The sequence below is a fragment of the Zonotrichia leucophrys genome, chromosome 1 (assembly GCF_028769735.1).
Source record: "Zonotrichia leucophrys gambelii isolate GWCS_2022_RI chromosome 1, RI_Zleu_2.0, whole genome shotgun sequence".
NCBI classification, from domain to species: domain Eukaryota; kingdom Metazoa; phylum Chordata; class Aves; order Passeriformes; family Passerellidae; genus Zonotrichia; species Zonotrichia leucophrys.
The window spans coordinates 65,037,475-65,064,841 of NC_088169.1; the positions used below are offsets into that span (position 1 = coordinate 65,037,475).

Here is a 27,367-nt window from a genome sequence, read left to right on the forward strand (position 1 = left end):
GAACGGCGCTGTCAGGGTGTCACAGGCAGGGAGTGCTGCCTGCTGTGGGCAGTGCGCAAACCCCTCTCTTTTCCCACCTTCCCCCATCACTGCCCAGCACAGAGTGGGGAGTTGCTCTCTCCAGGAAAAGCCATGTCCCTCCAGGAAAAGTGACAAGGACCAACAGCAGAAGGGCTGACTGACTCAGCCCAGCACGGGAGCATCTCTTCTGGCATGGGATGCTCAAGTCAGAGCTGCAGCAACTGGTCTGAAAACAGGCCAGTACCAACACCCAGAGAGATTTCATTTACTGCAGTGGATCCTCTAGCTGATCAGGGGACTGCAGCTTCAAGGTTCCTAGTGTGGAAATCCTGGGAATTTGTAAAATAAAAGGGTCAGAAATGCCAAGATGGAAAGGCAGATCAAAATCTAATCACATTTTCCTTCCTACTCATAGGAAGGGAAGCAAGAGAAAGTAAAAACATGGAAGACAGAGTCAGTAAGTCAAATATTTTTATTTATGCCCTTTCTTATTTGTGACCATTGGTCATTAACTTTAATTGCACAGACCAAAATTAGCAATTGACTTTAATTTTCCTAAACTACAACTTTTACAGCTTTTGCATTTTTACCAAGAGAAGACAAAATAATGAGTAAGTCTCTACATAGAATCAAAGATAGGAAGCAACTTGTTACCAATCCTCATGCAGGCTACTGATTATTGGAGGCTGAGGTCGAGCGTTATTTCAGGAGAAAATTCACTCTTATGAGTATGCTCTCAAGCTAATCTATAGTCCTTTCACAACTGATGTAATTTTCATATATTAGATAATAATTACAGGCATATTAAGCAATATTAACATTATTAAACAACAGTGAACAGCCACCTGAAGGTATAATATGGCAATGCAAAACCTCAGTAATATAAAGAGACTTACCTGGTAATTTTCCATTAGAGCTTTTCTAAGCTTCTGGAATTTTTTGTCTTACAGGTCTAGAGATTTTAAACAGAATAAATCTAACATTCATATTTACAGAAAGATTTATACCTGGCCCAAGAACTCCAGGGACACTTACACTTTCTATACCAACAAATTACTCCCATTTGGAAAAGGAGCTATTGCTTTATTGTGGCATTACCACAGAAGCTGCTTTCTGAGGGCACTGAATGCATTTTGTGCAATGAGTCTTCCAAAAGGCTAAAATGTATTGCTGCTGCTCTTTATGTCTTGCTCTTTTGCAAGCATACACCAAGCTGCAGACTTGGCTGCCACTAAGTATGTATTTTATATGTGGACTATTACTACTAATAAAAGTAAAATAAGTTATTCAATATGAATGACTGCTCCTCTCCCTCTTGATGTACATAAAAGAAGCCACATATAATGTGAGACTAAACTCAGGCAACTGTAATAACTCTGTGGCACTCCTACAGTAACAAAGAGAAGAAAAAGCAAAATGCTTCCAACAAAACAGTTTGCTTAAATTATCCTTTAAATGAAACAAAAAACCTAGTCACAAATCCATTTTATTAACTTTTTGTTTCCTGAAGGTTTCTCTTTTAACAATAAAAAATAAAAAGTAACTATGTTTAAGGAATTGGCACATAATTATCACAAGACCCAAAGGAGAACAAATATCCTACTTCTTTCCTCTTTTCCTGGAAGCAGAAGTCCCCTAAATCATAACTCTGTAATATCAGAGCTTCTACACAGGCAAGCTTCAGCTTGCACCAAAGCAGGAAGGAAATGAAAGCTTCACTTATGGCTTTCTATGCATCAGACTGGGACTTCTACACTCCTCAGCTCTCCTACAAAATCCCAAGTCATGTAAACCATGAAAATCTCTTAGTGGATTATGAACTGAGTAAATACTTGTACTAGAGCAGATGGATTTTTTCCATATATAAAAACAAACAAAACAAAAATCATGTACACGTGAGGGAGGAATGGCCATACTGCTGTACAAACCACTTTCCTAACCTACATTGTTACTGGTCCCAGCTTTAGGAGATCAGCATGCTTCAGCTGATACAAGGATTCTTACTGAAAACAACTGCACTAAACCAAAACCCTTCCAGTAAAACAGAATTATAAAAATAATTTAAAGCAATAACTTCCAGTTTATATACAAGCGTGTAGTTCAAACATTTCTTTTCCTGACAGAAAACACCAGATAATATATTGCAAAAACACCACACAAATTTTGCCTCAAAGATTTTATCAACAGGATTTGCAAAAGAGCATCAAGTACTCTGAAATGATTTATGAGCTGCAAAGTGATGCATGAGTCATTCAAAGTGTATCAGTTGTATTAAAATTTCAGTGATCGGTCTTTACTCATGGCAGGCTGAGAAAAAGTGAGAGAACAGACAATAGAGCAAATAAAAATATTTGTGAGGTCATAACAGACACTGGTTAAATCTGTAGTTGAAAGGATTATGTACAGCAAGGAAAAAAGCTTTTCTCCTTTTTCAAAGAGATTGCACATTGTCAAGGTCCACTTCCATCAGAGAAATACATTAAAATAATTTTCAATCTATATTCTATTTTCTGGCCTATTGAAAGTATTCAAAGACACAGGGAAGACTAGACTTCTGCAAAGCAGATTAAAGAAAACTGCATTCCTACATATTTTAACTATACAGTTACACATCCAAATTCAAAGCAGAAAAATAATTCAATGCAAATACTCAAGAAATACAGAATTATGGATTCTGATTAATCTGGGGGACGCAAGACTATGAAAGGAGTGCCTGAACTTGATGAGGAGATCTGTGTAGGATGGTCTCTGGATCCTTGTATTCATTTGAAGGATCCATCACAGCTGCATATAACTCACTGTAAGCCCTGCAGACGAGTTCTGTTGACTGTTTTATTATCTGCTCTCTAAAAACCAAAACAAATAACATAATTTGCAACTTGTAGGGAATATAACTGTAGTACAAATAAGGAATTAAAGATATACATTAAAAATTACATTAAAAATAAGCATTAAAAATTTAAAAAAAGAGGGCTCTTTCTCTCATTGTATCATACACAGATAAACTCACATCTATGACCTGATAACCAAGACAGGAATTTCTTTATTTCTACAGTCAAGCAAAAGCTAATAGAAGGATTTAATTTGCAAACACCCGTTTCCCACCTGCACTCACCTGTATCCTTCAAAAGACTGATAAACTTAGTGATCTATCTTCTACCTCCAGTGGCTTCTCACTATGTTTGTAAATACACACTTCTTTTTCACCTACTAGCAAATATATTCTATTTGCTTTATCTTGACAGCAAGATTCCATTATGATTCCATAATCAGACAAAAACTAGTGATAGTGGTCAGAGATTTAAAACACAACCTTTTACCAACAATGCTATGAAGTCTGTGTCCTATTATTTTCTCTTGAGATAAACGAGTAAGAACACAGAGACTGAATGCTAAATTTAACTGGAAAGTTTAATATTTTTTAAAGACAACCTAATAATTTTATTTTACATTGCCCATTGAATCAGTTTACTTTAATCATTATGGTGATGGTGCTTACAGTAGCAGATGAATTTTTATCTATTAGGAACAGCAGCTGCAACTATTTTACAGTCAAACCCATGCAACGGGAACTCCAGCAGAAGCTGAAGAAACCAAGGTAACCACAGTTCCAGCCCTGCTGTAATATGCAGCAGAGAAACAAAGACAACAAAACTGCATCCACTAAAATCAGGGCTCAATTCACAGACTGTTGGGAATAGACAAGTTAAAGAAATTTCAAAGATCAAGCACAAAAATCTTAGTCTTTACAGGAAACATTAAGGAACAGAAGCTATGAGAAAGCAGATTAGAAGATCAAACCTGCATTTTATTCTGACACACAGTATCCAGTTTTTTTACATACAGCCTCAACTGCCAGTACTACTAGGTCATTAGAATACCTGAAAAATAGACTGTCCTTATAATAACAAATTCAAACCCACTATTATAAGGGAAACATATTCAGGGTGTTCAGGTAAGACAACTATCTCTGACCTCAGCTTGGGATCACTAAGGTACTGTAACATGAAAATCTTTTATGAAAGCATTGCACACTGAATTTGCGCAGAACTAATGCACCAAATGAAAAAATAAAAAAGTTTGTTAAAATATTCAGAGAACAGAACAGAATCACATGTGTTGTTCAATCAAATAATGTCAGTGTCATTAATCAGTACATTAGGATTTCAGTTGCCATAACAACGTGATACATTTATTACCAACACAAATGGCAGCACTTGCTAAAAATAGTAATTCCAGCATTCAGTTTCTGTGATCCAACACGAATGAAAAGATCTTTTCAAGACCAACAACCATATGAATACATAGCTTAAGGCTTTTTAAATGAGTGAAGGAATTTCAAAGACAAGAGCATGCAATGGTAATGTTGGAAGGAATGTTCTCCACAGTTGCAAAGCTTAAATGACATTGCCCACGAGTATATAATACACTGGTCCTCATCAAAGCATGTGGTCTGATTCTGAGAACCAAAGCCCTCATAGGTTACAGATCTCCATTATCTGATTTCAGAAAAATGTCTTCAAAATTGAAAATTTCAACTACTATAGAGAGGGATTAAAATTATAGACCTGGTTAAATGTTTTGCTTGAATTTTGAGAAAATTCAGAATTTTCAAGGCTTACTTACTATCAAAAATATTGACTATCAACACTGATTCTACAAGCACCTCTGGAAAGGGGTATTTAAATTTCAGAAGGATTGTTTATGTTTTAAGCTAGTTGTTTGAAGGCTACTGGGCTAACTGATTTGTTTTCATTCTGAGCAGAACTTGACCTACAGCACTGATCATAGCAGGTTAATAAACTTCCACATGTTAGCTGAGTTGAAGCAGCTGTAGCAATCACCCTCACAAAAGGCTTCCCTCTTACCTCTCAACTGTCCCCTGCTGCAAGATGATATGAATTCAGCTTAACATGTGCTGAGAGGTTTAAAAAGCTTATCAATGGGATAGGCTAAGAGTGCCTACATAACTAACAATCTGACAGAAGGATTGATTAAGTAATTTCACTGTGCCAGAGTCATTATAGTAGCATAGAGTCTACCTCTTAAAATTACCTCTGTATTAGCAATGAAAAGTTGAGGCCTTCAAAATACATTTACTCTCATTACAATTTTTAAATAGACCTACATTTAAGAAAATATATCAAGAGATATACAGGTTTAATGCCCTGACACTGAGAAGTAGAAATTGTGATGTTTCAATGACATACTGGTCAAGCTACTCTGTTTGATCTGCACAGAGAGTAGAGCTCTCCCACAACAGGGTCAGCTCTGCAGCTGAGCTGTGGGAATGGTAAATCTGGCAGAGACACTCAATGCCAGCTGAAAACCACCAGCATTCCCTGTGGCCTGCCATTGCTCCACCTGTATGGTGTGACACTGGAAGTCTTTGGATGAAGAGAACCTGAGCAATGCAGCACGACAACCTGGCAGCTGGACTAGTTGATCACTGTAGGTCATTCCAAACAAACTGTTCTATTCAATTCCCAACAATAACTATTTTTCCCTTGACACATCACTTTTTAGTTGCAAGCTGCTGTAATACAACCCCAGTGAGGACAAGCACTAATAATGAAACTCCAAATACTGTTGCATTATGTAAAATGTGATGTACTTGTCTCAGTTTCTGGTATATTTGGTTACCTGCATTCTTCACAAAGTGTGAAAAATAATGTCAAGGAAAGTTTTTGATCAGTGCAACATATAATTCTCTGAGTTTAAGTACCACAGAAAGTCTTCATGTGGTTCACATTTAATTGGAAAGAAATTCATGGCACTTTCCCTAGCCTTAGGGTTCAGTTATAGTCAAAAAACAAAGTAAGAGATAAATAATGAAGTTCTTACTTCCATACTTCAAAGAAGAAATCTCTAAAAAAATACATTAGGTGAAAAGTAAAATAATCTCAGCAAAATATTCAATGAGACAGAATGCCAATATTCTACAGCAGAAGACAACAAAGGTGAAAACTCTAGAACTGACAAAGCAGTGGGATAAAAGAAAACTTGGAGAATTATATATTTCACCTGTCTTTGGAAAGCTTACAAAATAGTTCTAAACCAATTTACAACTAAGTTGACAAAAAACTGCTGACACAGCAGAGTATGTTCAAAATGTAATTCATCTTGATGGTGTCTCTTAAATCAAAGGTAACTACTTCAGAAAGTTACAGAATTAGATACTCTTCACTGCCTGTTCAAAAAGAGGAGAGTCAGAACACAAATGAATTGTGACCTGAAGGACAATGCAAATAGTATCACCACTGATAACTTGAATTCTCATCATGATTCACTAAAACCTAATCAAATTCATCTTTGTGATTGCGATCATTATTCAGGCCTAACAGAAATTCAGAGGCAAGGTACTTACTTCACAGTGGCACTCAGAAGGAAGTTCAGCTGGGACATTAACAGACTATCTGGAGCAGACAGATAGCGATCAAATTGAGCCTGCGAGAGGAGAATATGGGATCAACACTGCTATGGGATCAACACCTTGCTATTACACAAAAATAGGTAAAAACCACAATTTCTGAAAACATCACTGATTACACTAAAAGACATAACTTAATTGTCCAAAACAAATTACTGACTTCAGTACTTCTGCCACCAAAATTTTGTTTCTGACTCAGAGGCATATGAGTGGAGGACAAATAATGAGAATCCAGCTTCTATAATTATCCATCTAAGCTTCCTATGCATGTGGTGCAGGTACTTATACATCACTGAAGATCACACCAAGTCTATGCGATGCAGAGGGAATACAAGACAGCTTCAGAGCTATCTTCTATCTATTCTGTCCAAATTAGACATGTTGCTTGATTCTTTTTGCATGTTTCTTTTTACTTTTTGGCAGGGAGTCGCTGCTTATGCTTGGAAAAATAAAAAGCAAATCCTTCACTTCAGGCTTCTTGAACTGCTTCTAAGCCTACTTCTCTTTCTCACAGAATATAGTGATAAGAAGAGCAGTGCTTTGATTCTAAGAAAAAAACATTACTTCCATCTTCAACAGTCAATTAGAAAAATTGTGGCTGCCCCATTCCTGGCAGTGTTCATGGCCAGGCTGGATGGGATTTTGAGCAACCTGGTCCAGTGGAAAATACTCCTGGCCCATGGCAGGAATGCTGGAAGAAGATGGTCCTTAAGGCCTGTTCCTAACCAAACCATTCTGTGACTGGGTGGTCAAATGGGTGACTACTGAGAAGATGAAACCTTCTCCTCACAGGTGAAACTACAAGGAATACTGAACACATAATACACTAAGAAGCATTTAAATTAGATAGTGAGAGAAAAAACTCTTATCAGAAATGTCATCAAATATTGAACAGATTAACCAAAAAAACCTGTGTAAAATCCTTGGAATTACTCACTAAGACAAGGCCCTAAGTAAGCTTATCTAGTGATGGCAACTTTCCTGTTCATTCATTCACTGAATGAATATTCTCAAGCTGGTAAATCCTAAAATCCCCATCAATCCGTCATTCAAAACATAGACAAAAATGAGTAATGAAGTCACAATTCTTACAAAATAATTTTTTGGGGTTTTCTGTCCTTGTTTGGAAAGCAAGGGAGCTTTTGCTGAGAGGGGTGTGAACTTAACAAGCACCCCATTTGCAAGCATGCAAGAGCAACTTAGAAGGCTGGAACCTGGAAAACTTTCAAGCATAAATGGGAGACAGTGAATCTGCCTGCAAGTACTCCCCCCTGGTTTAAATTCTGAGAAGCCAATAGATTTGGCTGATAGATGGGATTTACGCAGGTTTGATTTCAGCATACTTGGTTCCATTCTGGTTAAAGTGTGTTCACAGAAGATGATGTTAAGTAATGAAAAAAATAAACTGCTGGATTCTTGTCTTAACTATTCAAGGGAAATTATTATGTACTACTACAGATAATAGAGCTACATATGTATAATTTAAAGAGAAGGTCCCCAGGCTGCAGCCTTTAAATTTGTTGTTAGTCTACAAGACCATGATAAATAGAAGATATTTTAAATGCAAAATTCCTAAGTTTTAATAAGAATGCATGCTGATATGAGTAAACCATTGAGTGCTCTGTGCCAGAGCCCTGTTCATCCAATCAGCTTGCGAAATTAGTGGTTTAAATCCTGAACAGAAAAAAATGGGTTACACTATCATAATTGGGATGCATTCAACATACACGTTTTTTAAAAAATCTTTTAAACTCTCTTTTGTTTCCATGGGTGTGTACATACACTGCTGTATGAGCAGGTCTTTACTGTTAAACTTTTAGAATAAAGCTAAATTTGGCTAAGGAGGAAGAGTGAGACATTATACATTATTGCCTACTAAACTGTGGTATTGCTATCTCTATGCAAAACAGCCTTCACACACTCTAAGAAAAAGTATCAGCTGATAATTTGCTTTAAAATATATTGTAGCTTTCAACTTAAAAAACCCGTAACTGTGACATATACCCAGAATCTAACTTCTGAGTAAAGCTGAACTATTTGCATAAAATCAAAGCCTTAGGACTAAGATTATAAATGATAGCAGAACCTATATTTCAAAGCACAGAGGCAAAAAAAGAAACTTTGGTGATTAAAACTAATTAGAGCTAAGTATTTGCTTTTAGCAATTTAAGATGACTCATGGGACAGCATTCTTCTAAGTAAAGATCTGCTTCTCAAGGCTTAGAAAAAAATATTCTACTACTACCTCTTCAGAAATAATTTATGTATTTATTATTTCAAGTGGTCAAATTACTACAAATGAAGAAAGTATTCCCAGACATGCAATTCATCTATTCCTAAAGACTAGGACTGATTAGATGAATATCTTCTACTACAGATGAATATCTTCTAATCACATAATTAACAGTATTCTTTACCATGTCACAGCTATCACCACCATAATATAAAAGTTATAAACGCTTACCATTGCAACCTTCAGGGACACGGAATCCATACTTGACAAATTTGAAAGAGGACCCTAAGAATCCATAAGCAAACAAGGGGATAAAAAAAGGTCATACTAGAATATAGAAAAAGATAAATAATAAAGTCTACAATCGATTCAGTAGTTAATTTTTATTTGGTCCTGCTAACAGGATCTTAATGTTTGGAAACTATCACAATTTCAGTACTGAAATGCTGTTAACAGCTCATTTGTATTCTACCATTCCCTTAAATTAAAAGATGAGAATATGGAATTCTCAACATGTCCTTTTAAAACCTTTTCTTCCTTCTTCACCATTAAATAAAGCCAAATATAGCCTTCCACAAGGTCTAGAATTAAAACTGAACTGCAAACTGGCTATATCCCCTTGAAAATCTGGACTTAAGAGACAACAACCTTGCTCTATCTATCTGTTCTTGGACCATGAAGAATTCAGACCTGCTTCCCAGTAAACCTTCTGTGCTGGTATGGCAGTACAATGCACAAATGCTCCTAACCCCCCTAGGAAATTCTGCAACATCACCACCTCTGCAGCCAGGCAGCTGTACGGAGAGAAATGAAAATTGCTACATCCCATTAACAATCTGCTCTAGTCAACTTGAAATTGGTTTTAAAACAGGAGCTAGGCTTGTGAATAGAAAACCAAGTTGAGTTATTAATCAGATTATTTACACATTTATTTATTCATCTTTATACATAAAAATCTGTTAAGGCACTTCATGCAAAATTATTAGCTGAAGAAACAACATAAAGCTTTCCAACAGAGTTCTGCTTTCTCCAGAAAACACTATTTTTTAAAATCTACAAAAGATCACAAAAGGACATAAGCACAGCTGAAGGGAAGAAGGGCTGTATTAACACCTACCACACTGCAACTGTGCTTCACAAGAAAGGGAGAGCGTGAGCTCTGAATTCCAGTTTTCAGCTCCTCTAAGAAATCTCAAGTTTTCACTTTGAGAATCTCACTGTCTTGGTACTAGAATAGCTACAGCAACAAATAAGGGCGAAAGAAGAAACTATTTCAAACTACTACCAAACTCATCTGCCAGTTTTCCACAGAAGAAAAAAAGCAGCAATTACCAAATGCATGCAGCTATCTATGGACTCCATGCATGGAAGCAATGAAGAAGCTGAATGCTGCTTACACACACAGCAAGTCTAACATGTCCTAGGTGCCATGGGAGTGTTGGCATTCAGATTCAGATTGTACAAGACAGGACTGTTGCACGCCAACCCTGCTATGCCTCCTGAATACACAGTGAAAAAAGCTGTAGCTGCAAGGTGCCTGTGTCTGATAGTCCTGGTCCCATGTGAAAAACAAACATTACCAAACCTTTGCTTTCAGAGGAAGGTCAATTTGCAAAAACATTAGTGCCAAAATTCTACTAGTTGGCAAGTGTGTGGTACCCCCTTTAACATGGAAATTCTGTAAGCTCACCTGCTCTGGTTTGTGCTGCTGCAGAGCGTTATAAATGTAACTCAGACCAGCTCTCGTTAGCACGTAGGAAGCTTGCTCATTTATGAGTGTATCTAAATGAGCTTCAATCTGAAATGTTAAGCATAAGGTATTTATAAAGAGTGTGTGAGAATATTAAATGTAACAAGTTCTGGGGTTAAAACGTCTAGAAACACAAATAAAAAGAAAAAAATACACAAATAAGGAGAGTGATCGACAAACAAGGAAATACTACAATTACATACAGAGTAATTATTTTATCCATTTAAAATCTTTAATATTACAAGCAACCAATAATAAAAATGCAGAGAATTCTTTCATGTCTGACTAATAAAAGAACCTATTTTTTTGTATTTGTAAATACAACACCACCAAAAATGAAGACTGTAGCCTTGATCTTAAAAATTCCTATATAATTTTATTTTGCTATAATTCTCTGAAAGTATGTTTTAAAAACAATTCCATTCTTATTGAAAATACTGACAATAACATGGCAGTTTTACAATAAACAAGAAACAGTCTTTCACAAGGAAAATAAAACTGAAACTAAATCATACTCAGAATTGATTTTAAATTCAATACTGATAAACATGTATTTGAAAAAAAGTCAACTGAAAAAACAATAGACAATGATATTACAGTTATCTGCATTGTTTTAATTATCTTCATATGAAAAAACTTTTAAGAGTATTTTACATTCTTAATATAACCTTTACTTTGCAGGAAAACCTAATGCCTAAATCCAGTCACAGCAGCAGCAATCATTTTTCAGTTTGAGCAGTCTCAGACATTTGGTTATATATATATTATTACTCCATTTTACAGATAACTACCCCACAAACTTTTCTTCCAATCCTAAAGAAAAGAAAAATATTATAATATATTAAAGTCTAGTAAAAGGTAAGATTCTTTTGTCTGATACTTAAAGAGTTCACCTTTTTACCTCCTAAAATTGTTTAGAATACACTTTACTTTTTTAAATCAGAAGGGAAATCTTAATATTTCAATTTGTAGTTTTTAACTGTCTTAGCGAGTTATTTTTCTATGAAAAGCATTTCTCCTATTAAATATGCCATTCTAACTCCACTTGAATAACCTACTTATGTATAATCTTAAAGATTTTTTTTCAGTCTGTTCCTGTATTTGTAAAATGTTTGAAGAAAGTAAATGGTATTAAAAGTGTAAGCTTCAGCTCTGTTGCTTTTCTGAAGAATAAATCAATTGCAACATTTACTGTGAAAGGAACTCTGATAAAAGAAATTAGAAATACCCAGCCAGTTTGGTGAGGTTGTCTGTTTGCTTGTTTCAGAGCTAAAAGTGCTAGAAATTCTGATTAGGATTAGAAAGTGAAAAATGGCTCTCAGCCAATCCTTGCTGATCCCTTCAAATAAGTATTTGTGACTTTTTTCAAGCCCCTCAGCTCCCAAGGCCCTCCTGAGATAAACTGCAGACATATTCACATAGTAAAATATAAATGGGCAGTGGCCAAGTTTTTTTTATGTCAACAGTTTCTAAATTTTGACTTCCATTTCAAAACTGCACCACGTATGAACTACTATCCCAGGATGTGAGGGGAAACCAAACAAATGAGAAAAGAGAGGCAGAAAGCAGGACTGAAGCAGTAACTTCAGCTACACAATATTCTAGTACAAAATAGATGATGATCTTACAGTAGATGATGAACTAACTGCATGATGGAATATAGTCAGCCATTTGGTTGTGATTACAATTTCCATTTGCTTCTTCTCATACAGTTTGCAGATAAATATTAGAATGATTATGATAATGAAAATGTTCACTGGTCTGGGTTTATCTGCAACTAAACCAAACAAACCCAAATCTTGTACTAATCTTCTGTCTTGTTTAAAATGAAACATGCTATCTGCTCATGGTTTCTGATAAGAAGCCCTCTTAGTCCATTTCCCTGATTTTGATAATGTTGGCTTTGGGCTGATTTTAAGATAAATATATTCACAGCACAACTTACAGTGTGCGAAAATCAGGAATGAATTAATTTTCTTTTGGGGGTGCTAAAGCTTACCTGAAACTGCAACATCTCTAGACGTTTGTCAGTGAATTCAAAGAGAGCCAGAGTAGTCTTCATCATGTAAAGTGAATTTACCATGTAGGTTGCCATATCAGCTGTGCCCAAATTACTAGCAGACATAGTACACATCTGTAACAATGGATCTAGCACACAAGACAGAACCTAAAACAGCAAACACACAGAAAAGAGGGAGGGGAGGGAGGAAATCATGTCACACGAGGCTTCTAACCTCATTCTGTCTCTATCACATATTTATTCCCCAAAGTAGAATAAAGAGGAATGAGAGTTTCCAACTGTGAAAGCAGTTTTATACTGGATTTGTCAGCAGGTGATCACCTACCACAGGGATGGGGAAAGTATAAAAACCTGACAAGAACAGATTCCAGCCTAGCAGGAGGAAGAATAACCCAGATTAGATAATTGGTAATTGTGCAATCTTGAGGGTGTATTTACTTAATGGAGTAGTAATTGGATAACTGAATTTAGATACTGTGTTAAGAGTAGCACTCCATACTCAGCTGTAATTATCCATATTGTTAGTCACCTTGTTATGCACATTACAAACTCTGGTTTGACAGAGAGCTCCAAAATGGGACCAGAGAAAAAGATTAATGTTCCATCTACCTTTATGTACTAAAGCTAACTTACACATTCTTTTTTTGCCCCTCTCCCTCCTCTTCACACACACAAAGCAGCCAAACATTCTTGTACCTGCACAAAGTCAGCCTGACGGGCATCCAGTGGAATAACAGATGAGTCATGAGATGCCAGAACCTCCCGGAGCAAGTTAAGTGTCTGATTTAGGGCAGAGCTTGGGCCAAGATCAGGAGGTGGGAGCTCAACCTGAGGAACAAAATTATTTGTTTGTGGGGGCTTTTATTAATCTCATTTACAGCAAATACCATCCAGTCTGTCAGCAGAAATGCAATGAGCTAATAACAAAATTACATATAGGAATACAGAGAAGAACTTTAATTTGGCACTGGACAAATCTAGCACATTTCAGACAATAACTGCGGGCAGCTTTCAGTATAACCATATAATTCAGTGCCAAACAAGCAACACTGAATTTCTCATTTCATTCAGACTATACCTACTTCACCATGTGGAGAAACCCAAACTCTACTGGTTTAGGCAGTGAAAAAAAAATACATTTACTAGATTAGGTGCCAAAGAGTAGCCACCTTGCTGGCACCACTGAGTTCACTTTGAGCAGGACCTCCTGCAAACACTTCAGAATGTAGTGCAGGCAGAGCTCTGGGAGGTGAGAACCATGCTGCAGCTGCTCTTGACAGAACTGCACAGCTCCTGTGATACTGAGTATGAGAGCTGCAGTCACAAATGCAACAGTCTCAATCCCCAGCAAGCTCACACCTTGTCTACTGCCAGTACACAAATGAACTGCACACAGGCCAACTCGTAGACCTATATGAACAGCAAAGACTACACAAACTGACATGGTGGCTTATGCAAAGGTAAGAAGCAGGTAATGCAGATGTTTAAAAAAAAATAAAGAAACAAAGTTTGTGTATAATAGAGAAAAAAATATATACTTTCCAAGTCAAATTATGAAAATTGGACCCCTAAATGGACTGAAAAGCTATACTGTTTTTAACCCAGGCTTATGTACTTTAGCCCTTTCTTTGGAACAGGCAAATACTCATTAAACACTTAACAAAACATTTGTAGATCTAGCACCTCTTTTTCCCAACACTCATTTCTTAGGTTCTACTCCAAACACAGCTGCATCTTTTTGTCTCCAATGCTGCCTCAAACTGGCTTTCTGCTGCCTCCAATCCCTTACTATCACCTAATTTCTTTCTGCCAACAATCCACTTCCACCTTCTTCTGTTCTGCCCGTGCAAGGGCAAACACAGATGTGGCTGGATCATGTGGGAGTAAGAAGACCCTCAGCAATAGAGAGTAAGTTAAGACTTAAAGGCATTATCTCTCCAGAAGGAGGTAGGGAGAAGTAAGTTTGGATGGGACTGGCCCATGTGAATCGGTCTGGGTATCTGGCCACAGCAGAGCAATGCAGCATGCACTTCTGCAGTGCTCATAAGGCTCCAGCTCTAAAGAAAAGGCAGCAGCTTTGGATGGCTCCAAGTCCTGGGCAACATGTTCCACACCTTCCCAGAGGAGAAATACTGATAAATGGCATAGTAATATGGATGCTTGAGTCTTAAAGTTTAAAAAAAAATAAAATCCAAGGGGCAGAGGCTGATGGCCAAAGAAACCAAGGAGAGCACAGCAAATATCTTTAGAGCAGAACATAACAGTCTTCTGGAAATGGATCTATACCTGATGAACATGCCAGCAAAGAAAGAAAAAAAAAAATCTCTCTCTTTGAAACCAGGCCAAACTTTCACACTTGTGCTCTGAAACATTTGAAATACCATACATGTCCCAACACTGTTACCAAGACAGATTTAATGAAAACTTTTCTCATCTTTCTGAATAGAAAATGTTCCTCTATTCTCACTTTCCAAAAGACAGTACACTGAACTCAAAGAACTAATGGAAAGCTAAAACTAATAGGTTCGGAGAACAGTTGTTCAGTCCAAGCAGTCTTGAAAGTATGAAACAAATATTCTAGCAATAAAGTAATAGTAAGAGGCACTCCAAAAAGAGGCACTTAGTCAGTGTTGATCAGCAGTAAAGTTTACTGAAATTTACAGCACTGAATGACTTTTTCTTTCTTCTTGTTGTTATTATTAGGGCTATTGATTGTTTCCTGAACACCCCACTCTCAGCCTTGAACTGGACTGTGTTCAGCGATATTTTCGTGTTACTTTGAGACTAGAGTTTGATGGAGGTTTCACTTCCAACACTCACATAGATCATGGCAATTATAATTCCAGGCTGCTTTGCACAGAATTTTTGTCTCCTGAGGTAGCTAGCTGAAGCCCTTAAATTAGCTTCATCTTTCACACTTGGCTGTTCCTTTACTGTCCACTGTCTTCTAGGTAAGTGCAAGGAACAACAAAATGGAAGAAGAAAATATTGCAAGGAAAAAAAGATTTATTTTAGATCACTAAATTTTATTTGGGTTACCCTGAAATTCCTGACTACTGCAATAGAGACAGTACTATCAGTAAGTAGAAAAAGAATCAAAGTAGTGCTATATTAATTTTGAAAATTCTAACTTTTGACAGATTAATACAAAGTGAGGGCTTTTTTTTTTTTTAATCAAAAAAGAAGATTTAAAAACTCACACTTCAAATTTATGCAGGAACCTACGGACTCCAACTCATGAGCACTAATCACTATTCTAATAAAAAAATAATTGATGCCCTGAATGTTCTACAGGCACTAAGAGATCATTATAATTTATCCCATTTCCAGAAAAATAGGTTTCAAATACATGCTGAGTTCTACTTTTGAAGTACCTCTTTCAGATGCAAGCTAGACAGCAGCTAACTAAAACATGATTAGGGAAGTTCTGCAGCAGCAAGTTCAACTGCATTAAAACATACTCTAACACAGTATTAAGTTTCTAATTTGCTTTGACTATCAGTTCAGTCATACAGAAATTATGCCAAACAGCTCTTCAGCCTTTCAAAAAACCCAAGAAATTGTCCATTTTTAAAATCTAACATACAAAACTGAAATGAATTCTGAAATGGGTACTGAAAGTTGTACATAAGCTTTAGTGAAAAATTTTTGTCTTGTTTTCTGCATATTAATCAGTGGGGAACAGATACTACCAAGCCAGTAATCTTCCTCCAAACATATAACAGAGCAGCTTCCTCTGTCTATAAAAGCAAGTAGCTCAAAGGATGTCTTATAGAATTTTACAAACAGCAAAGGAAAATACAGAAAAAAGAAAAGGCAGTATCAACAGTTGAGAAGTGGGCATGTATGTTGTTTCCCTTTCTCATTTACATTAAAGGTTTCATTTTAAAAAAGGGCAAATTTTCTTCTGAAAATACTGTACAGTTGATCAGAACTTTATATACTGCAGTACTTTAACATTAGAAAGTTAACAGTTACAATGCTCAGGAAGGGAATGGAATACCTCCCACACAAGGAGAGGCTGTGTTCTGCCTGGAGGAGAGAAGGCTCAGGGGGGATGTTGTAAATGTGTATAAATATGTGAAGTGAGGGATCAAGATAGAGCTAGACACTTCTCAGTGCTGTCCAGTAACAGGTCAAGAGGCAATGGGCACAGATTAAGACACAGGAAAACAATTTTTTACTGTGAGGTTAGTCAAGCACTGGAGACAACTGCACAGTGAGGTTTTAGAGACTATACTCTGTGATATTAAAACAACAGCTAGAGCAAGTCCTGGGGAACCTGCCCTAGCTGACAGTCTGTGTCATGAGCAAGATGGCCGGACGAGATGGTTTCTAGTTTCCTGCTGAACTCATCCATTCTTTATTTCTGTGATACTACTACCAAATAAAACAAAATGGTAATTTAAAACACAGAACTCCACAGAGAAAGCCCTACTTACAAGTCTCAAATGGAAGGTTAGTGGCTTTTATAAGAGCCTAATCAGCTTTAAATACAGTCTTTAAAAAAAAACCCACTGCCTGGGTCCAAAGTACTACAGAGAACCTTGTAAAAATGTTATGAATTTTTCATGCTGTCAGTTAACACTGAGCAGCATCAACTGCAGAGTCCATTCTCCTCAGCTGAGACAATATTCACCACCACTCCAAGAAACCCGAGTGTGTGTCTTATCAGAGAAGCTGTTATAAGATTTTCTGGTCCTATTAGGATCCTACAGAGGTCAACAAAGTAGAATACCTAATGGCATGCTTTTCTTTTCAGCTATCAAGCTGGTCTTGGAGAAAAAGAGCACTAGGCTTTGCTTTGTTCTCATGGATCCATTTAAAAGCACAATAGCATTCAGAATGCAACAATAATAATCAGTCTTATTCAATCTGCCCCACATCTGATTTCCCAGAAACCTAATAGGTTTCATTCTGGCAGGAATCAAATTATGAAGGATGAGTTTACAATTATTCCCATGCAACGTTTTAATATCTCTCTCACTGACAAACTTAAAAGATAATGCAATCACAGCATTTAATTAGCATACATCTACTCTAAAAAGAACAGCATTAAGGAATAACAATCCCAAAACTTAATTTGGGATACTCTACTAATAGTTTTCTAACAGCTCAGACAGCAGATGACTGGAGTTTGGCACAATCTTCATTAGTGCCCTTATGATAATTCTCATTCCATTTTATTAAATGTTTGCAATTATTCTTTCCTTTAATAATTGTTCTGGAATGCTAGTGAAACCAGAGGAAGGACATGTGGGCTTGAAAATTCCCACTCTCCTAATTTAACAGGTGGTCCAATAAAACATGCTAACATCAGTTGGTCTAACACACTTGTTAAAATGCCTCACCAATGGATTCATTATATTAAATAACTCCCATACTGAGGGGACTGCAAGAGCAGTCCATCCACTCCACTCCATTAGGTACTCTGAACTTTACTTCCAGTTTCATTGGAACACCTTCTGTCATTCTGATGATTTTTTTCATTCACTGTTTTCTCCTGGATTTATAATCTTCTGTAAAGAGGTCATCTGTAATGGGCTGTTCTTAGAATCAGACAACGAGTAACACAAGCAGAATCCTGAATTCCTATACATTTTTTTATAAGCACAAAGTGATAAGAAACATGGAAAAGGATACATAAGGACTTTAATGATAATTCTGATCCACTTTACTAGCACTCTTGGTAGACCCATGGCTGGGTCCAAAAAAGCTAAAAAGCAACAAAGACAGACACAATTATTCTCAGCATAAGGACACCAATACTGGCAAAAAACCATTCTAGTTCAACCAAGATCCAGAACAAATCAATTGCTACCAGAACTAGAAAGTACTGGCAAGAATGCCCAACACTGGCTCTGAAGGGTAAGAGCCACTAAGGCGAAGGAGAGACAGCATCTGCAGTGAGCTGATGCACCAAACCTTCAGTGACACAGCAGGAGGCTGGTGATGCACGGCTTCTGTAGGATGTCAACAACGAGCCCTACAGAAGCCTGAGAATCTCAAAGCCAGGAATGGCATTTTAAACCCTAAAAAAAAAGTGGCTTTGCAACAACTGTTACCAATCTTTGTGACAGGTTCCAAGAAGTGTCAGAACCAGAGAGACTCCCTTGTGCACTGCATTTCTTTGATAACAATGGATCTGCTTTCCAGCAGTCTGCTGAATATTTCTGTCACAGAGATTTCAGCTCAAACAGAGTTACCTGAGAAGCCAGAATGAGAACACCATAAAAAAAGCTTTCTCAGAACAAACAGTTTGAAGTTTAGAGCTGCTGACTATTTTATTTTCAGATTCCAACCAGGATGCTTGAGATTTTCTTATGTAATGAAAAAAAAGTTCATAGCAAAGTGCTTCTGGGCAAACCAGTAAGTATTCTGAAGTAACCAGGGATTTCCCTCTATCATTTACACCGATGGCTTGACAACCAAGAGAGAAAATCCTGATCTAAGACTGCCTAAAAGCTTCCATACACCTCCACACTAGTGACACTCCTTATGTAATATAGGACTCTTCTCAAAAATAGATGTGAAGAGGAAGCTATTTTCTTGTCCTAGAAAGAACAGCCTGAAGTCTCAGTTTCCCACTGTGCTTTAGAAATTAAATCCCAGGCAGATTGAAGACAATGCTCAACTCAGGATAATCAATAATCTAGGGAATTAAATTGTCTGTGGCGATGAGGACATCCAATTATCACCCTGTCATTTGTCTGCATTCTAAGGCTGGAATCTTGAGGAGTTAGCATATTTAATGAAACCTGCTTTGTCTAAAAAATGTTCCCAACTAGCTATACATAAGCGAAAGATTTGCTTAAATCATATTCTGGTCTATCAACTACTAGATACAATGTAGATATTAAAAAAGAGAATTATCAGCAACAACAGATGACATTGAGGAAATATTACTGTTAAAACTGTCTACTTGACAGGCTAGTCACCACTTTCCAATAATCTAAACAGAAGAGGCACTTAAACATATAGAAATAGAACTATTTTTACTTCAGAATATTCCATTTGCATTTTAATGTATTTCCAAAATTATTCAAATTATCTTAAGGATCATATTTTAATCAAAGTATTGGACAATTGTTATTCTTTGAAACAGGCTTATCAATGCCTTAAGATGCATAATCTAAATTGAAGTAAGAAACCATAATTCCCAGACTGTTCGAGTGAAAAATAATTTACTAATTTTCCCAGCGAATATTCTCTAGCTGCACAACATGAACAGCAATGAAGCTTTTGTAACTGCCTATGTAAGCACAAAAGGTCTATCTTCCAGGGGGTAATCTTCTCTGAAAATAAAAAAAATATCTGGAAGCAATTGCATTACATTCATAACAGGCAAGAAGCTGGAAAAAGGCTGGGATGTGAAGAAAATCCTAATACATATACACAATTTTGGTCTGAACACGCATTAAAACAAGCACGGTAAAAAGCAACCTTCAGTTTCCTCAAAATGTAAAGGCATTGTGACATTCACTACTAAATTTACAAAGACAAATGAAAAGGCATAAAACCTGCTTATCTGTACACTAACACAAAAACTAAGTAACAAGAGAATTAAATTTATGATAAAAGAAACATCTTTATCACATGGAAAATAATGTTTCTCTAAGTGTAATCAGCCTATAAATTTTGTACTTTTTATGAAGAAAAACTAATTTCAGTCATGAAGAGATAAGACATCATTCTATCAATTCAGTAATCCACTCACAAAGGGTAATACTATGAGGTGCTACGGAGGACTTCCGAAAGCTCAGTTACAAGAACTACACGTTAGAACAGGAAGATTTCTTCTCAGACATAGAGTTACCTCACGTTTAACCTCACATTTATGAACAGATTAGTAAATAATTGTGGAAGCCTTCGTTACCCATAGATCTAACAGTCCTCTAAATCTCTTTAAGCTTTTGACCTCAATTATATTCTGAGGAAAGATCTTCATAGGGCACATAGGCAATGTAATATTGTTGACATTTCAGATTTGATTTATAAATGTGTTTCTGAGAAAGAGCAATATTATGATCTTTCCCCATTACATGGTAGGCTTGGTATGTCATTCATTACTTGTAATAAAACACCACTGAAGGTGGCAGGGCAATCACTGCCTTCATTTAGGGCCAGTAAAAGCAAATTTGACTACTTTATAAAACAATGACAGCATCTAGAACCAGTTATATCCAGACTGGGGGCTGAGGGAAGGGGAACTAGAAGGGCAAAGAGGAATACACAACCTTCTCACAGTGACAACAGAAAGAACACACACTATTGACTAGGGGATCATAATTCCTTTATCATCCTTCTTCTGATTCCTACACATTTCCAAGCTGAAAACAGTGTATCACCCAAAACAACACCTCACAGACTGTGAGTTATGTGAGTAGGAAAATCATGCTGGATCTTAATTAAGTATAGACGTAATACTCAACAGGATAAATAAATAAAAAAGAGATGAATAAAGAGATGTTTTCAAGCCAAGAATTTTTTTTAAGCACTTTGTAAACAAAGCACAGTCATACATTTTTGCTATGGTCCATCACTGATTTCTTTTCATATATGGAAAATTTACACAACTTTATTCTAGCTTACATATTAGGAAATAAAGCGTTATTTGGTAAATTCATGTAGTCCTTGTCCATTGCATGCTTTAGGAACAGCTTTAGCTGATCCTTGAAGAAGCATTAATAGCAAAGGAACTATAAGATCCTGCATTCAAATGGAAATACCTGACAGCAACAATGCATTAAGAGGACTTTAGCAGTATGGACTGTGGGTGGTAGCAGCTAAGGAGTAACCAATGAACAAATGAAACCACTGAAAGGGGTCACTGGGGTATCTGGGAGAGAAGAGGAGGAACAACTGCTTCTTTGAGAAAGTCATTCCCCAGCTCCTGCAGAAAGGCAGGAAATTAGGACCAGACAGACTCTGCTGAATGAGAAAACTCATCTGGAATCACAGAACAATACTGACAAAACTCAGAAAACCTAACTGAGTGGCCAGCAAATTACAAGTCTGCACAAGGAATAGTTTCTGGAAAATGAAGTAATTTTTTTTTCCATTTTTTGGTAGGTTAAATAATTTAGAAATGCATTTACAAATGTTACAGCAATCTTCATGTGGTAAAACTACTTTTATAATAGACAGAAAAGCCCAAATTTTTTTTTTTCACCTAGCTTATCATTTTGGGATATACCTTGAAACTTCAGAAAAGGAATGATGCACAATTAACTACTGATCTGACGATGCATTAATACAAATGATACAGCTCAATCGCCTGACTTTGCTCTACTGCACTTAAGAAAATTTCCTACTTTTGTTTCTTCTTGTAGATTTTAAAAATATGTAAACTGTTCTGCCAAAGAATGTTGCTAACCACAGGATTTTAGACACTTATCTACAAAACCTACACCATTATTAGAATTAAAATATAAACAGCAAGTTTGTAATGTAGTTCTATGACTAAAATATTGAAAATACAAGACTTCAACTTTAGGAAAAGCTGACATATAAACCAGCTGTTTACCTAGTAATCTTACTAGACAAAAGGGAAATGCAAGCATGTTTTGAAACATGAAAGATGTACAATTTTGAAACAAACCTTGTCCATTAGTTTACTTGCATGAAGACTCAGGCTATTAAAGAATATTTTCTTGCTCAACAAATGCATTTCTTCAATTGTTGTCAACAGTGTGGCTGCATTGTTTCCTACAATACCACTGAAAAAAAATTAAAACTATTTAATGAATCTAAAGGGGAAACAACATGATAGTCAGATACTTAAATATAATTTTAAAAACTATTATTTTCAAAGTTTAAAATTTAGAACAAATAATTACAGGGAAAAATTCTCCATAGTGGCTAAGAGATAAGCTTACTGTAAGAACAAGCATCATCAAGTATGTCATTAAGCAAATATTAAACACAGGCTATCAAACTTGCACACTTTTTTGTAGAGTACTAAAATTTACCAGAGTTTTGCTTTCTTATGCAATAAATCTACTTCAGTTATCAAAAACAAATTACATAACAAAAAGGGTTAACAATATTCTATCATACTGCCTGTTATCATTTCTGCACTGAGATGCTGGGCAACCCCAAAACTGTAAGAATTCATGCCTTGCAATTCTGAGTGTTAAACTATCACACTTAGCCCAGACACCACATAACCCTTAAATGGCTCTACAGGACTATGCTCCTCTCACAGATATACCCTATCTCTGGCTATAGGAATTGCACTTTTAAGTCCCAAAGTGTCAGTGAAAATTCATTGGTTCATAATAGGACTAAACCTCTATCTCAATTTTCAGATTGTAATCTTGAGTTTAAGAGATCATTTTTCAAACTGATTTTTCCGTTTATTAGTAAGGTGCACCTTCCCTACGCAGAGGAAATTATTCAGCTAGTAGAAGGTACTTCAGCGGTCTTTAAACATTGTGCTGTTAACAAGACAGAAAACAACAGATAAGACTGACTAAGATCTTCCATTTTAACATCATATTTTCAATTGCACCAAGCTTCATAACCATGGGGAAATGCTAATTTTGGAGACAGAAAAACAAGACCAAAATATTCCAGAATTTTTGTACAATAAAATTAAGAATAGGCATTACATGTGTTCTACAATAGTCGTGCCACCACAGTTGAAGAATTTAAATAAGCTGGGAGGTGCCCAAGAACCACTTATCCCAGTCTGCCCAACATTTGAAGTATTTTCAGACAGAGAAGCTCAACTAGTAATACTAATGCTTCAGATTCTCAGCAGTTCAGTCCAGGGCTGTGGAGGGAGATATTTCTCCTACTGTTCTTTCTCACCAACATGAACTACAGCATATGCCACAGCATATAAATGATATATAAATTAGCAGCTCTGGCTTTTCTGCAGTTCCTGTATTCCTAGTGGCCTCTAAGAGGTTGGAAGGTGATCAGTGTATCTTCAACAGTGAGATAAGAGAGTGCATAATTAGGGGAAAAAAGTTATCAAAACACAACTATTAAAAAAAAAAAAAAAAAACAACAACAACAAAAAACAAACAAACCCAAAAAAAATCCCAAAAATCTGAAGAAATTTTATTTAGTAACATTTTCTCAAAGGGGACTTGACTTTGTCATATGAAATGTTGTGGAGAGTTTTTTTGTAAACTATTTGAATCTACACAGAACAATGAAGAAACAGTTATTGTGCCAAATTCATGCTGTATTCCAAAGCAGTTTTGATATCAACTGAGGAATGGCAATGGGTAAATGGTTTCTGCTTATTATCCCATATGTTTTTACTTGACGTCATAGTGCAGAGCAACAACTCAGCAACAAAAGTACTCTTCCTAGCAAATTTGTTCTTACATACACAATTAGGGAAAAAAGGCATTTTTAAAATATTTTGTAATTTTGCATACCTGATTGTATGGTGGTAGAACTTGAGCAAATTAGAAATCTTGTACAGCAAAACTGCTCCTGGCTCGGCAACAATCACCTGCTCAATTCTAACCTGTAGCATGAACAAATACAAACATTCTTCAGGTCATAAATTCTGAAAGCCAGCCTTCTATGACTTTATAGGCAATATATCTCTGATTTTTGAAAAATAAATTCAATTAGAAATACATTTTAAAAGAGAATGTCCAGTTAGCTTCAATGTTTGGCTTGAACTGAAGTGCTTCTGGGCTGCCAAGCATCTGGGCTGAAAACACAAAGGTGTACGCACACTTAAAAAAACTACAAATGCAACAACCCTTCCAAAAATCCTACAGTCCCTACAGACTTCTGATGTTATCGGAAATTTAAAAATATTTAGATAATTTTATGGATTAATACCAATACATACATACTGTGGAGTTTTCCCCAGCACTGAACAGCAAGAATGGCTGCAATGCTGCAGAATCATTAAACTACAGCAGTAGATTTCTGCCATCATGCAGAAATTCAGAACACCAAAATATGAGGTATTTTGCCTAAGAAACAAATTTGACCTGGATGAATAAATTCTTCCCTGAAAGGAGAGCATATATATCTCCGACCAGTATTTAGTTAGAAATATTTATAACTAATAACCAGCTATGTTGATTGTTTATCTCAACCAGGATATGCTGGCTACACAACAAAATGGTGCTGAGTGTCTTTACAGTTGGACAGCTGATGTCTTCTCTCCTTTGTCTCCTTGGTACACACAGTCTCAATCCAGTCACAGAAAGCTGCTCCAGGGTCAATCTTTGTGCACTTATGAAGCAGAGTGGACAGTGACTTATCCCTGCATTGTTCTCCCACGTGCCTGAGTGTGAAAGGGCTGCACACAGATCAGCAGCCACCACCCACTCTCCCAAGTTATTAGCTGTTCAATAGAACACAATGTGCTGCAGTCCCTTCTTAGAGCCAGCTGTAGGGAGAACTAACCAAGATTATGTTCTCCCAATCCTTTCAGTTTTCATCTAATTCACAGCCCACCAGCAAATAATACTTTTTAACTCTTATTCACAATACTTAATGCATGAAGTTTATTTCAACACAAAGGTGAACTTTGCTCTTCAATGTATTTGTATATACAGAAGTCTATATACAAATATATGTCTCCAGTGTCACCTAAAAGTGTCTCCAGTGTTACCTGTGGGCATGAATACTGAGTACATTCTAGTTGTACAGCAAAAGAGAATAAGGCAGGCAGGGGAAAAAGAGGGAAAACAACACATTAACAAAAAAAAGGAGTAACTGAAAGTAAATAAAATAATTAAAAAGTGAACAAGAGAACAGGCAGAAGAAAAGGAAAAAAAAAGATTTTAGGATCACGAGAGAAAAATAAAAATTAAAAAGACAAAGTGGGAAAAGAAGAACTGCAGCTTCCCATATAGAAGTCTTCACTGCACTGGAGAGCCAAAATTTGCAAGTGATACAACCTAATCTGTTTGGGGAAGCTTTGGATTCAGAGCTCTTACGATTTTTTAGTCCTGTACGTCCTGTTCTTAGCTGACTATAAAAGACTACCTGCAGTCCACATAGGGCATCAAAGACATTTTGCTTTGAACTCATCTTAAATGTTATGGAAAAGCTGAGGAGTTTAATAGAAATGTTTTTTAGGATTCTCCTACCTCCAACTGAAATGAGAGGCCTGTGCTAAGATTTACCACTAGGGAGTATTCAAGAGCCACTTAAGTGCCTAAAACACAAATCAACTATCAGTAAGAAATGTGGGCAATTTAGACTGCATGTAAGCATAACCATTCTACAATATATTGTAGAAAAGATTCCTCCAAACTGAATCAGTTACTGTTGTTCCTCTGAACATGGTGGCTTGTAATTATCTAATTACCTATTATGCATTGTCTCAAAGCTCTTCTGCTTGGGGGCTTCTCAGGCAGGATTTTTTCTACTTTTTTTTTTCCTTTCCCGTCAGGAAACAATAAGTGTTTCATACTTTTTACTGGAAAGTCTAGACTGTCAATGAATTAATGTAAGTTGCATTCTATTAAATACAGAATACAATGGGAAGTCTTTAATTGTTCTTTTAGGATTTTTTTTTTACTAGCACAGTAACTAACCAACAACAATATTTCAGGAGATTATTTCTAAAGAGACTACTAGCATGTAAGTGTAAAGAGTTTGGCAACTGAAATTAAAGTTACTGTGTATTTAACTATAAAAATCACAAGCACTCAGATCAACACCAAAACTTCCTCTGACTTACACAGGAGTTTCATGTTTCATTCCTAATTACTTTGCTGGAATGCACAGAAATACTGGACTCAAACATCAGCATTCAGTATTAACAGAACTGATTCAAGAGTACAGAAAGTTTGGAAATATCTTTCAAAAAAACAAAGCTGTGGTGACTGTCCTATTAGGACAGGCGTCTTCCAACACATCAAAAACAAAAAGGTTGTGAAGGATGATCATAATTCTGTAGCAACAGGCACAAAACTGAAATACGGAGAGATTTTGTCTGAACATCTGGGAACATTTTTTATTTTACTGTGCAGGTGGGTGGCTGAGCACTGGCATATGCTGCCCAGCGAGGCTGTGGAGCCTCCACCCTTGAAGTATTCAAAAGTCACCAGGACACAGTCCTGGGCAACCAGCTCTAGGTGGTCCAGTCTCAACTGGGAGTTTGGACCAAGTGACCTCCAGATGCCCTTTCTAATCCCAATTCTTCTGTAATTCTCTGACTTTCTAAATGGCACTTTTTTGAATTTTACCTCTCTCCAGACCTTATCCTTTTCTTATCACAAACTTATATGCAGTATCCAAAAACTAGCTGTTCACATTTGAAACTGAGTATTTGTCAAGTGGATACGGTTGTTATAGTTACAGAATCCTAAGAGAAATTTATTATAATCATATTGAGGCAGAGTAGCTTTTGCTTTAAAACCACCTGGATTTATACACTGCACAGTCAGGCAATAATTGGTATCAGCTTCATCACTTTGATTACTTCAGTGCTTAAGTGAAGCACATACAATAGACAAGTCAGGCAATCATTTGATGGATCATCATTAATGATTTCTATCACATGTGTCCCCTAAACTTACTAAGGCTGTAGTCTGAAAAAAAGACAAGTATAGAAAGATGTGACAAATACAAAAGACTGAGGTAGCATAAAGATGGTAATTAGGAAACAATTTTTCATGGTGTCTTTAAAATACAAGAGCAGGAGTTATTAAAACAAACCCAAAAAAAACCCAACAAACCACAAAAGGAACTGGCTTTTCACACTAGAGCTGAAATGTTCACTTCATATCCCTCCTGAAGGATACCTTGTGAATATCAATAGTTTATATCAATTTGACATGTTCATGCAAGTAAACATCTGTTGAAATCTATTATATACAAAGAAGTTATGGCTCAGTAAGTCCTTAGTATATTCACAAACAGGCAAGGAAACTATCCTACAGAACTATGGCACAACTACACAACCTGTACACTCTT

At 36.4% G+C, this 27,367-nt stretch overlaps 1 protein-coding gene across 2 annotated transcripts in view; it reads right to left on the reverse strand.

Moving 5' to 3' along the window:
* Positions 1–475: 475 nt before the first annotated feature.
* Positions 476–27,367, reverse strand: part of COG6 (component of oligomeric golgi complex 6) — a 54,967-nt gene continuing 28,075 nt past the window's right edge. For both annotated transcript variants that reach the window (XM_064715529.1, XM_064715537.1), the window contains exons 12-19: positions 23,851–23,942; positions 22,056–22,173; positions 13,151–13,282; positions 12,434–12,601; positions 10,375–10,482; positions 8,916–8,969; positions 6,389–6,468; positions 476–2,867 (exon numbers count right to left, since the gene is read on the reverse strand). In XM_064715529.1, the coding sequence (XP_064571599.1) occupies positions 2,720–2,867; positions 6,389–6,468; positions 8,916–8,969; positions 10,375–10,482; positions 12,434–12,601; positions 13,151–13,282; positions 22,056–22,173; positions 23,851–23,942 (900 nt within the window). In that variant the 3' untranslated portion in view covers positions 476–2,719. The remainder of the gene's footprint in view (positions 2,868–6,388; positions 6,469–8,915; positions 8,970–10,374; positions 10,483–12,433; positions 12,602–13,150; positions 13,283–22,055; positions 22,174–23,850; positions 23,943–27,367) is intronic.